At 42.0% G+C, this 16,703-nt stretch overlaps 1 protein-coding gene across 1 annotated transcript; it reads left to right on the top strand.

Annotated features, from left to right (window-relative positions):
• The first annotated feature begins 3,537 nt into the window (after positions 1-3,537).
• Positions 3,538-6,708, top strand: LOC117078097 (DDB1- and CUL4-associated factor 8-like protein 2). The gene has a single exon (XM_033201601.1). It carries the CDS (start codon positions 3,681-3,683, stop codon positions 5,562-5,564), a length of 1,884 nt encoding a protein of 627 aa, XP_033057492.1. The 5' UTR covers positions 3,538-3,680; the 3' UTR covers positions 5,565-6,708.
• The last annotated feature ends 9,995 nt before the right edge of the window (positions 6,709-16,703 follow it).

Below are 16,703 nucleotides of genomic sequence, written 5' to 3'. Positions count from 1 at the left end.
CAAGGGATGGGATTGCCTTGTCTCAGCCTTCTGAGTAGCTGGGACTATAAGCACACGCTATCACACCTGTCTAATTTTTTTTGAAAGGTTCTCACATTTTAAACAGTAGTTCAGTAGTTCACTGTTAGGTCAAACGACCATCAGAATTCTCCCACCCTAAGTCCATGCCATTTTTGGAGAAAACATAGCAAAAGGGGGCATGTGCTGTTTACGAATATTTTGTTTGTTTGTTATTTGAGACAGAGTCTCACTCTTTCACCCAGTCTGGAGTGCAGTGGCGTAACCTCGGCTCACTGCAACCTCCGCCTCCCGAGTGCAAGTGATTTTTGTGCCTCAGCCTCCCGAGTAGCTGGGACCACATTCACGCCACCACGACCTGCTAATGTTTAGTAGAGAGGGGGTTTTGCCATGTTGGCCAGGCTGGTCTCAAACTCCTGACTGCAAGTGATCCACCTACCTCACCCTCCCAAAGTGCTGGGATTACAGGCATGAGCCACCATGCCTGGCTTTTATTATTTATTATTTTTATTTATTTTTTGAGACAGGGTCTCACTCTGTCACCCAGGCTGGAGTGCAGTGGTGTGATCTCAGCTCACTGCAACCTCCACCTCCTGGGCTCAAGTGATCCTCCCACCTCAGCCTCCCAAGTAGCTGGAATTACGGGTGTGTACCACCACACCCGGCTAATTTTTTGTATTTTAGTAGAGATGGGGTTTCACCACGTTGGCCAGGCTGGTCTCAAATTCCTGACCTCAAATGATATGTCCACCTCAGCCGCCCAAAGTGCTGGAATTATAGATGTGAGCCACCATGCCGGGCCTGTTTACAGATATTAATGTCAGGAGTTAAATATCTTCAAGTCCAACCTATGATAAAAGACCAATGCTTCCTACTACTTGCATGGGGTTCACTATTTACTTTTTCTCAGGAGTATCACAGGAAGATCACAATTACACCACTTTAGACTGTACACATAGCAATTCACAACTTACTCCCGTGTGTTTAGATGTATCTGGAAGACCTGTATCTGTTAATGAACGTTGTTTACTGTAATGGAAGGGAAAACAAGATTCCTGCATCTGGGCCCTTGACTGATAATTAAAGGGGTTCCTGTTACCTGCTCTCCCTGTTACATGCATCTGTCCACTTGGCTAACTTTTAATATGTATATTTTTATATTATGTAAGTTCTTAACTGGCCTATCTTGTTTAAATTGTATACATCATTATATTTGACATTATTGTAACTACTGTACAATCAATAAAATTCCTATGAGAAACACTGCTTAAAACAAATATCATACTGAGGGGTGACCTATATTCCACATTAGTTGGTGGTCACTTTATTTATAGGATATTTAAAATAAATATATTTTAATGAACTAAGTTGAAGAAAAGCACAATTAAAAGCTATCAAAAAAATTGATGCCCAGTGTTGAAAGTGGGGCCAGGTGGGAGGTGTTTGGATCATGGGGATAGATCCTTCATGAATGGCTTGGTGCCTTCTCTCCAGGTAATGAGTAATTTCTCACTCTATTAGTTCTCACAAGATGTGATTGTTAAAAAGAGTTTTGCACCTCCTCTTTTCCCGCTCCCTCTCTTACCACGTGACACTCCCGCTCCCCTTCTCCTTCTGCCATGATTAAAGCTTCCTGATTTCCTCACTAAAAGCAGAACCTCGTGCCTGCCTCTTGTACAGCCTGCTGACCTTTTAACCAAGTAAAAAAAACCACTTTTCTTTCTAACTTACCCAGCCTCAGCTATTCCTTTAGAGCAAAGCAAAATGGACTAAGACATTTCCTTTCCTGGGCAATTCCTTTATGGGTATGTTAGGCTTTGATGCTCTAGGTTTCCTGTTTTTGTGTTCCATGGCTGAGCAAGACCCTTTGTTTATGAACATGAATTCTTTTAAAGAATTACTATGCAATATATCATACACATAAAATGTGTATGCCTAGCAATAAATAATAAAAAGAATAACTGGACACCTATACTGAGGATAAGATATAAATAATGCCAAGAATTTTTGAAGTTGCATCTTTCTCATATTTCAACCTTCTTCTCTTTTTGAAATTTAATCATTATCCTGAGTTGTGAATCAATTACTCCCTTGCCTTTTTAAATGATGTTATTTTATATGAAAATAATATAGACTTGCAAAAAATTGAATTATTGACTATCCTTGTTAATTGTGTTTTCACTCATCATTGTGTTAAAGATTCATCCATGCTCATGTATTCAATTCTAGTCTAGTCTACTCACTTCTGTACATTATTCAATTATATATTCATGTTATTCTGATGGGCTTTTCAGTGGTTTTCAGTTTGCTGTGCTAGGCTTTACAAGTTGCTATGAATACTCTTTTACATATCTTTCTGTTACTATTGGCCTTGGAACCATCTGCTTTCTTTAGAAGACTGTGTACTTCTACTTTTAATCAATTTTGCATTTACCTTGCAGTTACTCTGAGGAAAACTTTGTTTTCCTCATTCTGGCATTCTTAGTTAGCAGTTTACTGTAGCCCTTTGAAAATATGCTGACATCACCTTAGATAATTCATTCACAGAAACTATTAAATTAACACAGTAATGCCAATTAACTGTCTCTGTAGAGCTGTTTTCTGTTCCTTAGAGGCCCCACAGAAACCTCTGACATATTGTGGGTGATATGTAAAAGATTTTATAGTTCTATGACATCACATACTTTCTTTTTCCATAAAATTGTGTTGGTGTTCCCTATCTTAAATTGAATTAACTCTAAATAGATATATAGGAACTCTAGTGGCATAAGAAAAAAAGGAAGTACTACTTCTGTCTCAAATAGGTGAAGCCATTACTCATTTCAATGTCCACTTTCAATTGATGAGTTGATTTCAGCCTTCATTACACTGAGGGTCTAAATTCTTTTCACTAAAGGAGCCTGCCAGATTTAACAAATAAAAATAGAGGACACCATGTTAAATTTGAATTTCAGATAAATACTAAATAAAATTTTAGTGGCAATATATCTAACGTAATATTTGAGACCTACTCATACTAAAAAAAGTATTCACCCTTCATCTGAAATGCAATTAACTATGCATACCATATTTTATCTAGCAGCCCTATATCGATTCTAGCAGTTAGAGCACTCAAGGTTTCCCTCAAGCTGCTCGATTTAAGATATTTCTTGTATGCCCAAAAGTCACTAGCTGTAGGACACTTAGCTAACTTTTCACTGTTCTTGCCTACATCTTCATTTTATAGAGTACATTACCTTCAAGCAAAACACTGAGAGGCTTCTAAAAACTATTTTGCTTAAAGAGGATCACTTTTGCTCATGGTTCTCTAATAAGAACATTTTCCAAGGTGCAGCAAGTTTCATCTTCAAAAAGCCGCAGCTACTCACAGTGTAAGATGCCTGTTGGGGTGGGGCTCTGGGCCTGGAAAACCTAGAGCAATCTGGATGCTGCAAGGAGGCGAGCAGGTAAGAAGCTTTCTGAACCTCATGGGATCCCATACTGGCAACTGCCTCGCGCAGAATAGTTTATTGTCCCCTTTAGCCAATCAGATTGGCGTTTGATTGTCACGTGCTTACTTCCTTCGCGACCGTCAGTTCTAACCGCAGGCCAACTTTCTTCCCAGAGCTTTCAGGGGCCTGGCCTTTGCAGTTCCAGATCAACTACAGCAAAGATCGTTTGAGATGTCCCACCAAGAGGGAAGCACAGACGGCTTACCAGACCTAGGGACTGAAAACCTGTTCAGCAGCCCAGAGGAGCAGTCTGGAGCGGTGGCGGCGACAGAGGCCTCCTCAGATACTGACATGGCGACCTCAGAGCGGAGTGTGACAGTGACCGGAGATGGCGGTGATACCAGGGATGGTGGATTCCCCAACGATGTCGGCACAGAAAATCGAAGCTCAGACCGAGAAAGTGCAAGTGAAGACTTCGAACTTGACAGCATGGAGGACTTTCAGCATTTCCTCACGAGTGGTGAAAGTTTATTCCATTACCCTTTAGTGGGAGAGGAGGAGACAGAAAGGGAGGAGGAAGAGGAGATACAGGAGGAGGGAAGGGAGGAGGCGGAGGGAGGAGAGGAGGCGGAGGAGGAGGAGGAGGAGGAAGAAGAACAGCCTCGAGCGGGTCCACAATGCAGTGGCGCCAACCATGAGCAGTATTTGTTAGAGGAGGATCCGGCGCTGGAGGAGTGGGTTTCCTCAGAGACATCTGCCCTGCCCCGACCTCGCTGGCGGGTCGTTACTGCTCTTCATCAGCGGCAACTAGGTTCAAGTCCCCGTTTTGTATATGAGGCCTGTGGGGCAAGAGCCTTTGTGCAGCGTTTCCGCCTGCAATATAGTCTTGCAGACCATGTCGGTTGTGTTAATACTGTACACTTTAACCAGCGTGGCACCCGTCTGGCCAGTAGCGGTGATGACCTAAAGGTGATAGTGTGGGACTGGGTACGGCAGAGGCCAGTACTCAACTTTGAAAGTGGTCACACAAACAATGTCTTCCAGGCCAAATTCCTTCCTAATTGTGGTGATTCCACCCTGGCCATGTGTGCCCGTGATGGGCAGGTACGGGTAGCAGAACTAATTAGTGCATCATATTTCGAGAATACTAAGTGTGTGGCCCAGCACAGGGGACCTGCCCACAAGTTGGCTCTGGTGCCTGACTCTCCTTCTCAGTTCCTCACTTCGGGTGAAGATGCTGTTGTCTTCACCATTGACCTCAGACAAGACCGGCCAGCTTCAAAAGTTGTGGTAACAAGAGAAAAGGATAAGAAAGTGGGACTGTATACAATTACTGTGAATCCCGCCAATACCTACCAATTTGCAGTGGGCGGACAAGATCAGTTTGTAAGAATTTATGACCAGAGGAGAATTGATGAGAAAGAAAACAATGGAGTGCTCAAGAAATTCACTCCTCATCATCTGGTTAATTGTGTTTTCCCAACAAACATCACCTGTGTTGTGTACAGTCACGATGGCACAGAGCTCCTAGCCAGCTACAATGATGAAGATATTTACCTCTTCAACTCCTCTGACAGTGATGGTGCTCAATACACGAAGAGATTTAAGGGGCACAGAAACAATACCACAGTCAAAGGTGTTAATTTCTATGGCCCCAGGAGTGAGTTTGTAGTGAGCGGTAGTGATTGCGGGCATATCTTCTTCTGGGAGAAATCATCCTGCCAGATCATCCAGTTCCTAAAGGGGAACAGGGAAGGTACAATAAACTGTCTTGAACCCCACCCTTACCTACCTGTGCTGGCGACCAGTGGCCTAGATCATAATGTGAAGATCTGGACACCCACAGCTAAAGCTGCCACTGGGCTTACTGGATTAAAGAAGGTGATTAAGAAGAACAAGTGGGAACGAGATGAAGATAGCTTGCACCATGCCAGCCTGTTTGACCAGTACATGCTTTGGTTCCTCATGCGTCACCTGACACAGAGAGGTCATCACCGGGGCTGGAGAAGTGGTGAAGCCGACTTTCCAGATGAAGAATCGGATGAGTCTTCCAGCACCTCAGAGACATCCGAGGAAGAGGAGGGCCAAGACCGAGTGCAGTGCATGCCATCCTGAAGGCCTCATACCCAGTCCAGCTAGATGCCACCTAAGTACACTGGACTTTAAAATTCAGTTTGACTAATTTAGAATTGTCAATAGATTCATAGATTTGCTTTTTGTCTTCTAATTTCCACAATATATGCTGAAAACCATCTCTTCCATTCCCTCCTCTCTACTTTCCTTTCTTTCTTCCATACATTCTTTCTCTCATTCCTTTCCTCTTGGTTTCTTTATGCCTCTTTTGTTACCCCTTATTCTTACATGAGTGCATATGCAACTTATTTATGCCTCTTTTCCCTTGTTCCCTTATAGTTGACCTCTAGATTTTCCAAATTTTGTTGAAAAAATTAATACCCTTATTAGATGCATCTACTCAAATCTGACATTCTGAAAACAGTTGCCTTTTTACATTTTTTCATCTTTAACAATTTTTTCTGAAGATCAAGTTCTTCAGTTAACCTGAAAATTTCAGAAATATGTTTCTTCTTTAGAAGTAAAATAAGACAAACTATAGTTTTGTTCTATCGATACTGACACTTGGCTGCACACACACAGTGTCAGAAAAGGAAAGGCGAAGTAGTGTGCAAATTAATTCCTAACACTTGCCGTGCACACACACAGTCTCAGAAAAGGAAAGGGAAGAAGTAGTGTGTAGATTAATTCCTAACCAGATAATTCATTCCCTCAGAATAAATAACATGAGATTGTCTACATTTTCTGAATCCATATATTAATAATTTTTAAAAATTTGAGTACACTGTAGCTGGTAAGAACTAAATTAAATTTGATCACATGACATTGTTTACTCTGTGTATTAAGTTTTCTTGAAGTTTTAAGGTTGGGAACTCCTACAGGGTTACCTTCCAGGAAGTCCTCCTGGGACAGCTATGTCCTGTAAATGCCAGCTACTGGTATAAAAATCTCTCATATTTGAAAATACATTTTAATTAACTTTTAAGAACAAGTTGCAATAAAAATTGTTTATACTTACACATAACCGTTTGGTGTAATTGGTAGAAAAATCCTATTTGACATCCTCACATTGCTTAAAATTATCTCTGCTGTTTGATTGCTTTAAAAATTGTTTTATGCCTCATTTAATATAAATTAAATAAGGGCACTGGATGTCCAATTACTGCTCAATAAAAATATTCGTCTTTATTTTGTATGTGTTATTTGTGTGAATGAATTCAGAAGATCCCCTTTTCCCAACACCCATGAACTATACCACACCATTCTTTACAGACTTTTCTTGGGAAAGAAGGATGTAATGAAACATCCTGTGTCCTAACAATGGCTTTCTTTGATAATACTTCTTGAAATGAGTATTATCTCTGTGTTTTTGGGAAAATGTAGAGCAATTTGCACAATGAGATTAGAATTTAGAATGGAACATAACGACCGAAGTTCCTACTCACTGAGATCCAAAGTTAGGGACAACTGCCCCGGGGGTCTGGGAGCCTCAAGAAGCCCCTAACAAGGTCTGCTCTCAGGAAAAGATCTTAAGAGTCCCAAAAGAGAATTTATAGTCCATAAGAAGAGTGTTAAAACTAGAATTCCAAGTTTGGGGCACCCTGTATAACTTCATGGGATACATACCAGCAATAATATTAACAAAACATTTTTAAAAAATCATTTGGGATTTCAAGTGACAGTGTCAGTGTTAGCAAAAGTGAAAGCAGATAAATTACGAAGTTCTTTCCCCACCTGCTGTTTAGAAGGTCTGCCTCTGGGGGATTTATATTCTGCTCACTTAGCTAAACTAAAACTTTACTCAGAGTTCCCTGAATGGTTCTGAGATTGCTCGTGCTACAAGAGGCATTTGGTAAAAGATTTAGGAGGCAAAGGTAAAGTAGTAGCCACATTTGTTTTATGCTAAGAAATGTGCTACTACAGCTCATGAATATTTTTGCTTATATCCTGGCTTACCTTGGTGTGAGGGCAGCAGCTGGGCCTACAATTGCTCCAGTTCTCCTTCATATCTTCCTTCTTCACCAGCTCCATAAAAAAGAATGCCACTTTTTTTGGCAGGACATTCATGTCATTGAAATTGGAGGTTTAGAGGCAGTGGAAGATCAACTTGGGGGCCAGTCAGTCCTTGAGAGCTCCAGATATTCCTCATGGATTCCATTTACCCTTGCTTCCTCTACTTTGCAACATCTCTTCTTCCTGACTTCCCTGCTGACTTCAGGTTCCAGCATATGATGCAAAGACAAAAGCCTCACTGAGACTGATTAACCGGCTTTCACAATTCAATAAGGCCTAGACCCTATTATAAGTCCCTTATTATATGTGTATCACCCCCATATGTGTATCATCTTATATTTGTTCAATCAGAGTGTTGTTTCTCTGATTGAACCCTGACTGATGCAACCTCCCCCACATGCTTTGGACTGAATAAATCCCCTGGTTACTTAGACTTGGACATTTGCCATCTGGAGGAATTATAGGTCCCTAAAGGGAGAAGTTGAACTTGATACACACACACACACACACACACATTCTTACATACTCAGTGTGAGCTGAGCTGGGATCCGCTGACTCACTCAGAAGTGGCCCAGTCCTGGGAGCAGGAGAGAAAGGGAAGGGTGACATGGTAAGAACCCCATTCTTCCTCAGTGCTGGGGAACTGGAGAATACCACCTCCTTCTCCTGGCCTGCTCCAGGCTCTAAGAAGGAGAGGAGATAGAGTCTCAGGCCTGTGGCTTCCTGTCTACACTGCTGCTCCCTGGGTTGGAAGGTAGCTAAGAGATCTGGGGAGAGAAGGGGACAAAATCGGGAAAAGATGTTGATGAAGAAAGATAACAACCAGGGGTGAGGTATAAACGTGAATCAAAGGTAAAACACCATTGGCCGGACGCGGTGGCTCATGCCTGTAATCCCATCACTTTGTGAGGCCAAGACGGTGGATCACGAGGTCAGGAGTTCAAGACCAGCCTGGCCAAGATGCTAAAACTCCGTCTCTACTAAAAACACACAAAAAAATTAGCTGGGCATGGTGGCACGCACCTGTAATCCCAGCTACTCGGGAGGCTGAGGCAGGAGAATCACTTGAACCCGGGCAGCAGAGCTTGCAGTGAGCCAAGATCACACCCCTGCACTACAGCCTGGGTGACTCCAGAGCAAGACTCTGCCTCAAAAAATAAAATAAAAATAACAAAGATAATACACCATTAAAAAAGAAGAGGGGAGAGAAACAAAACTAAAATCCACCCCAAATCCAAACCTGCCTGGAAGAAAAGAAAGTCCTCCGGTCTCATAGAGACATTATTTGGCAAGGCTGGCTTTGCTGCAGGAGTGCTCGGGCCTCAGTCCAGCCCTGGAGATGGGGGACACAGCCTCTACACCTCATCCTAGTCCTGGCCAGCGGCAACTGCCTCTTAGTCATCCTCCTTGGCTTCCTCTCTCCCTCGTTCTTTCTCTCTCCCTGTCTCTCTCTCTCTCTCAATGAAGCTGATGTAGTATAGGCATACTTTGTTTTATTGCACTTCACTTTACTGTGCTTTGCAGATATTGCTTTTGTTTTGTTTACAAATTGAAGTTTTTTGGCAACTCTGCAATAAGCAAGTCTATCAGCACCATTTTTCCAACAGCACGTGGTCACTTCATGCCTCTGCCATATTTTGGTAATTCTTGCCATACTTCAAATGTTCCTTATAATTTTATCTGTTATGGTGATTTGTAATTGATGATCTTTTCTTTTTTTTCTTAGACAGTCTTGTTCTATTACCCAGGCTGGAGCACAGTAGTGCAATCATAGCTCACTGCAGCCTTCTGGGTTCAGGGGATCCTCCCACCCCAGCCTCCCAGGTAGGGGGGACTACATGCCTGAACCACCACCCCTGGCTAGCCTATTTTTTTACAAAATTTTGTTAGAGGTGGGGTCTCGCTGTGTTGCCCAGGCTGGTCTGGAACTCCTGGCCTCAAGTGATCCCCCTGAGCAACTGGGATTACAGGCAAGATGTGATTGGTGATACTTGATGTCACCATAGTAACTGTTTTGGCACACCATGAACTGTGCCCATTATAACATGATGAACTTGTTCAATCAATGTTGTGTGTGTTCTCAGTGCCCCACTGATCAGCCATTCCAGTGTCTGTCTCCCTCTATTATGGCCTTCCTATTCCCTAAGACACAAGAATATGGAAAATAGGCCAATCAATAACCCAACAATGGCCTCTAAGTGTTCAAGTGAAAGGAAGAGTCACACATTTCTCACTTTAAATCAAATGCTAGAAATGATTAAGCTTAGTGAGGAAAGCATCAGAAAAGCTGAGATAGGTCAAAAGCTAGGCATCTTGTGCCAAATAGTTGACTAAGTTGTAAATGAAAAGGAAAAGTTTCTGAAGGAAATTAAAAGTACTACTCCAGTGAGCACATAAATGATAAGAAACTGAAACAGCCTTATTGCTGATATGCAGAAAGTTTGAGTGATCTGCATAGATCAAACCGACCACAACATTTCCTTAAGCCAAAACCTAATCCAGAGTCAGGCAGGCCTTAACTTTCTTCAGTTCTATGAAGGCTGAGAGGTGAGCAAGCTGCAGAAGAAAATCATGAAGCTAGCAGAAGTTGGTTCATTATGTGTAAGGAAAGAAGGCATCTCTATAACATAAAAGTTCAAGGTAAAGCAACAAGTGCTGCAGCAACTTATCCAGAAAATATAACTAAAACCATTGTGTTTGTATGTTGCATTGCTATAAAGAAGTATGTGAGGATGGGTAATTTGTAAAGAAAGGTTTTATTAGCTCATGGCTCTGCAGGCTGTAAGAGCATAGCACTGGCATCTGCTCAGCTCCTGGTGAGGCCTCATGGAGCTTTTACTCGTGTCAGAAGGTGAAGCCAGAGAAGACACATCACACAGCAAAAAAGGGGAACAAGGTGGCAGGGGTGGGGGGAACATGCTTTTAAACAGCCAGAACAACCAGATCTCATGCAAACTCAGAGTGAAAACTCACTCATCACCAAGGAGACCGTGCTAAACCATTCATGAGTGATCTTCCCCCATGATCCAAACACCACCCCCAGGCTCCACCTCCAACACTGAGGATTGCATTTCAAAACTGCACCTCTTGCCCCCTAAATCTCATGTTCTTCTCACATTGAAAGACACCATTACGCCCTGCCAATAGTCTCCAAAAGTCTTAACTCATTCCAGCATCAAGTTCAAAGTTTTAAGTTTCATCTGAGACTCATCTTCCACCTACGAGCCTATAAAATCAAAACAAGTTATTTACTCACAAGATACAATGGTGGTACAGGCATTGGATAAACACTACCATTCTGAAAGCAAGAAATTGGCCAAAAGAAAAAGACTATAGGCTCCATGCAAGTCTGAAACCCAGCAGGGTCAGCATTAAATCTTAAAGCTCCAAAATAATCTCCTTGACTCCATGTCCCATATCCAGGGCATACTGGGGCAAGGGTTGGGTTCCTAAGGCCTTGGGCAGCCCTACCCCTGTGGCTTTGCAGGTTGCAGCCCGTGTGACTGCTATCACGGGTTGGAGTTGAGTGCCTGTAACTTTTCCAGGCTCAGGATGCAAGCTGTCCATGGCTATACCATTCTGGAGTCTGAAGGGCAGCAGCCCCCTTTTCACAGCTTCACTAGGCAGTGCACTGGTGGGGAGAACTCTTTGTGGGGACTTCAACCCCACATTTCCTCTCTGCACTTTCCTAGTAGTCTCCCTGTGAGGGTTCTGCCTCCGTGGAAGGCTTCTTACTGGCACCTAGGCTTCTTCATACATCCTCTGACATCTAGGGGAAAGCTTCCAAACCTCCTTCACTCTTGCATTCCATGCACCGACTTGACACCGCATAGACACTGCCAAGGCTTATGGCTTGCACCATCCAGAGTTGTGGCCTGAGCTGTGCCTGAGCCGCTTTGAGCCAAGGCTGGAGCCAGAGCAGCCAAGATGTGAGGAGCAGTTTCCTGAGGCTGAGTAGGGTAGTAACACACTGGGACTGGTACCTGAAACAATCCTTTCCTCCTAGGCCTCTGGGCCTGTGATGAGAGAGGCTGTCTTAAAAACTTCTGAAATGCCTTTAAGGCCTTTTTACCACTGTCTTGGATATTAGTACTTGGCTGCCTTTTAGTTATGCTACTGTGTCTAGGAAGTGGTTGCTCTGCAGCCTGCCTGGATTCTTTACCAAGGGGCCAGGCTGTGAGTTTTCCTAAATTTTATGCTCTGCTTCCCTTTTAAATACAAGTTCCAATGTTAAGTCATTCCTTTGTTCCTGATTTAGCTTTTTAGAAGCATCTAGTCTTCTAACAGGCTTCTTGAACACCTTGCTGCTTAGAAATTTCTTCTGCCAGATATGGGTAAGTCATCCCTCTTAAGTTCAAACTTCCACAGATCTCTAGGACATGAACATAATGCAGCCAAGCTCTCTGCTAGGGTGTAACAGGATTTACCTTTACTGCAGTTCTCAATAACTTCCACATTCCATCTGAGACCTCATCAGTATGGCCTTCACTGTCCATATTTCTATCAGCATTTTGGTCACAACCACCCAACCAGTCTTTTTTTTTTTTTTTTTTTTTTTTTTTTTTTTTTTTTTTGAGACGGAGTCTCGCTCTGTCACCCAAGCTGGAGTGCACTGGCCAGATCTCAGCTCACTGCAAGCTCCGCCTCCCGGTTCATGCCATTCTCCTGCCTCAGCCTCCCGAGTAGCTGGGACTACAGGCGCCCGCCACCTCGCCCGGCTAGTTTTTTGTATTTTTTAGTAGAGACGGGGTTTCACCGTGTTAGCCAGGATGGTCTCGATCTCCTGACCTTGTGATCCGCCCGCCTCGGCCTCCCAAAGTGCTGGGATTACAGGCTTGAGCCACCGCGCCCGGCCAACCCAACCAGTCTTTAACAAGTTCCAAACTTTCCCTCATCTTCCTGCCTTCTTCTGAGCCCTCCAAACTCTTCCAACCTCTGCCCATTACCCAGTTCCAAAACCACTTCCACATTTTCCGGTATCTTTGTAGCAATGTCCCATTTCTCAGTGCAATTTTCTCTCTTTTATTTTCCTTTTTCTTTCTTTCTTTTTTTTTTTTTTTTAGACTCTATCGCCTAGGCTGGAGTGCAGTGGTGCAATCTCAGCTCACTGCAACCTCCACCTCTCAGGTTCAAGTGATTCTCCTGCTTCAGTCTCCCAAGTAGCTGGGATTACGGGTATGTGCCACATGCCTAGCTAATTTTTCTATTTTTAGTAAAGATGGGGTTTCACCATGTTGCCCAGGCTGGTCTCGAACTCCTGATCTTCCTGCCTCAGTCTCCCAAAGTGCTGGGATTACAGGCATGAGCCCCCACGCCCTCAGTACAATTTTCTGTGTTAGTCCATTATGTCACTATAAAGAATACCTGAGGCTGGATATTATAAAGAAAGGACATTTAATTGGCTCAAGAGTCTATAGGCTGTTCAAGCATGATGCCAGCATCTGCTGGGTTTATGGTGAGGCCTCAGGAAACTTTTACTCATGGAAGAAGGTGAAGTGGGAGCAGGTTGTCACATGGCAAGAGCAGGAGCAAGAGACAGAGGGGAGAGGTGCCACACATGTTTAAACAACCAGATATCATGTGAACTCACAGTGAAAACTCGCTCATCTCCAGTGGGATGTCACTAAGCCATCATTCATGAAGAATCTTCCTTCATGACCCATATACCTCCCCCCAGGCCTCACCTCCAACACTGAGGATTACATTTCAATATCAGATTTGTAGGGAAGAACATCCAAACCATATTAACCATCGATGGAAGTGACTAGCCTAAACAGATTTCAATGTAAACAAAATAACCTTGTATTGTTAAAAGATGCCATCTAGGGCTTGCTTCCATACATAGATAATGGAAGTCAATGCCTGGCCTCAAAGCTTCAAAGGACAGGCTGTATCTCTTATTAAAGGCTGAGGCAACTAATGGCTTTAAGTTAAAGCTAATGCTTATTTACTATTCCAAAATTCCTAGGTCCCTTAGTAATTATGATAAATCTACTCTGCCTGTGGTGTGTTAATGGAATGACAAAGCCTGGATGACAGCACACCTGTTTACAACATGGTTTACTCATAATTTTATCTCACTGTTGAGACCTACTGCTCAGGGAAAAAAGATTCCTTTCAAAATAAAACTGATTATTGACAATGTACCTGGTCACTCAAGAGCTCTGATAGGGAAGCGCAAGGAGATTGATGTTTTCATGCTTACTAACACAACATCCATTCTGCAGCCCCTATATCAAGGGGCCATTTCAACTTTCAAGTCTTGTTATTTGAGAAATAAGCCTCATAAGGCTATAGGTTCCATAGATACAGATTTCTCTGATGGATCTGAGCAAAGTACATTGAAATTATTCTGGGAAGGATTTGCCACTCCAGATGCCATTAAGAACATTCATGATTCATGGAAGGTGGTCAGAATCACAATGTTAACAGGAGTTTAGAAGAAGATGATTCCAGCCTTCATGGCTGACTATGAGGAGTTCGACACCTCAGTAGAAGAAGTCACTGCAGATGTAGTGGACATAGCAAGACAACTAGAATTAATTGTGGGGCCTGTGTATGTGACTATATTGTTGCAGTCTCTTGATAAAACTTGAATAGATGGGGAATTACTTCTTATGGATGAGCAAAGAAAGTGGTTTCTTGAGGAAGAATCTACTCCTGGTGAAGACATTGTGAACATTGCTGTATTGACCATAAAGGATCCAGAATATTCCATAAACTTAGCAGATAAAGCAGTGCCAGGGTTTAAGATTGATGCCTGTTTTGAAAGAAGTTCTACTGTGGGTAAAATACTATCAAACAGCATCACATTTTTTGAAAGCACTATATTCTGGGAAAGGAAGATTCAATTCATGTGGCAAACTTCATCGTGTCTTATTTTAAGAAATTGCCACAGTCACTCCCATCTTCAGCAACCCCATCATGATCAGTCAGCAGTCATCAACATCAAAGCAAGACCATCCACCACCAAAAAGATTATGACTTTCTGAGGGCTCAGATGATCATTAGTATTTTTATTAATAAATACTGTTAATTAAGGTATGTACATTATTTTTAAGACATAATGCTATTGCCCAGTTAATAGACTACAGTATAGTATAAACATAACTTGTATATGCACTGGGAAACAAAAAATGATGTGACCCACTTAATTGTGATATTCACTTTATTGCAGTGGTGTGGAACTGAATGTGCAATATCTCTGAGATATGCTTTTTAGGTTCTAGAAAATGAAGTAATTGTTATGGTTTTAATTTATGCACATATGTTTCCTATTAGCACATAGAAGAGAGCAACAGAATACAACCACCAGACAGCTATGAGATACTGGGCAAAACTAACAATTCCATCAGTTCAATAAGCAGGCGAAGCTGCCCCTTTAGCTTTAATTTTTCAACACCAATTATTTTCATCCAATGTGGGTTGTCTATAGGACAGTTCTGTGTAGGTTTTCATGACCTTTATGAAGTATTGTAATTGTCTCCTAATTATGCACAGGATTTATCTGCATAAAGTTGTGAGAGATGCCAAACTATACTTTTAAAAAGAAATCTTCTGGCAGCCATTTCTTAAGGAGACAGGTGTGGAAAAGAATAGAGATGAAAATATGTATAATGGAGCATAATTGCTAAATGGTAGGCCAAAACAATGTTGAAGATTTGTCAAAGTCCAACAGTGACTGTCAGCAGTGCTTATTTTACCATGTTGTGAGCCAAAAGCATAATGCAATAAATTCACAGTAGACTGAATCTTAGCCATCCTGTGATTGACTTCTAGGAACTTCACTATATTAAATATTCTCAATCTTAATCTCAACAGTAAAATGAGAGGGTTGAATTTTCAAATTTAGATCTCATGTCTTAATGGAACACTGAATATATATTTCTTTGTTAGATAGTGGTATGACAAACACTGTGAGGGACTGAGATTCAATGATAAGTAACCATTAAGAGCTTGCATCCTGTAGACAAGCTCCTCTTTTTTGCAGTGAGAGTTACAAAGTAAGGCACAGTATTTCGGCCTTCAGTGCTACTCTGTTAAGACTTATAATTGACAATTAATAATCACACCTATAAATATTTTTTTAAAGCCTGTAATTAGGAACTCTTGGTGAGTAAGGATATTTGTAAAAGTTTTAAACATGTTTTTGGAAATATGGAAATAAACTGACCTTAACATCATCACATAAAACCAAGTATTTAAAGGAAAAAAGATTTTGTTCCAAGTGCTTTCTCATAGTAGTCCCCCCTCAACAAAAATCTGTAGAATGTTAGGATGATGGAACTGATCTGTATGTTACTGAAAACACTGAGTGGATATATGATTCAATGCATTTGTCAAAACTCATAGAATCGTACGTCAAAAAAGAGTACATTTTAATGTATGCATAGTAAAAAAAATCAGCAGGATATCAAGGGATCTCAGGATGGAATATAGATTACGACAACTAAATCTGCCTTTACTACAGTGTTTGACATAACCTTACTGAAGCAGGTGGGGGAAAAGAAGTTAGCATAAATAACTTTGCTGAATGGTGTTTTGAAGGAAACTGAAAGCTAAAGACAAAAGGAACGGTACATAAAAACTGAACTCTACTTGCTGAATTTATTTTTCCTTGGGGTTGTGGTTACTAATTCTCAACCTGCATGTATGTCTGGGGTTGAATAAATAAGTAAATTCATGATGCATGTGAGAACCAGGTTTCTCACTGTCAGAGAGGGAAATTATAGTTAAGCAAGAAATAAAGGTGAAATGAACTCTGTAGTACCAAATAAGAGTTAGAGACATCAGTATGAACTCACAATTAGCTTTATATATGAAATGGGAGGAGATTTCCCTTATCCCCCTCGCTGGGTATGTAACAGGGGTGTGGCTTGCTTCTTCGGTGTCCCACTGCTCAACCCCCTAGGGGGAGCATGCAGAAGGGCAGGTCGTGGGGAGTGTTTTTGGGCTCTGACCCCACAGCGGCGTCTAGGGTAGAGTGTTTACAGCTCCCGAAGCCCCAGCGGGTGTGTGTTACAGTGTGCTCTTTCAGTTTTGCTATCTGCAGATGGCTTGTATTATCAGCTCAATTAGACCCTCTGCCTTACCGCAAGGACAGAGGGCTTTCTGTATCCTGGGGTTTTGCCCTAGTATGTATATATATATATACACACACACACACAC

This window comes from Trachypithecus francoisi, unplaced genomic scaffold (genome assembly GCF_009764315.1).
Source record: "Trachypithecus francoisi isolate TF-2019V2 unplaced genomic scaffold, Tfra_2.0 Lachesis_group6, whole genome shotgun sequence".
In the NCBI taxonomy this organism is placed as follows: Eukaryota; Metazoa; Chordata; class Mammalia; order Primates; family Cercopithecidae; genus Trachypithecus; species Trachypithecus francoisi.
The sequence above is the reverse complement of the archived record's forward strand: the minus strand, read 5'-3'. Positions and strand labels throughout refer to the sequence as shown.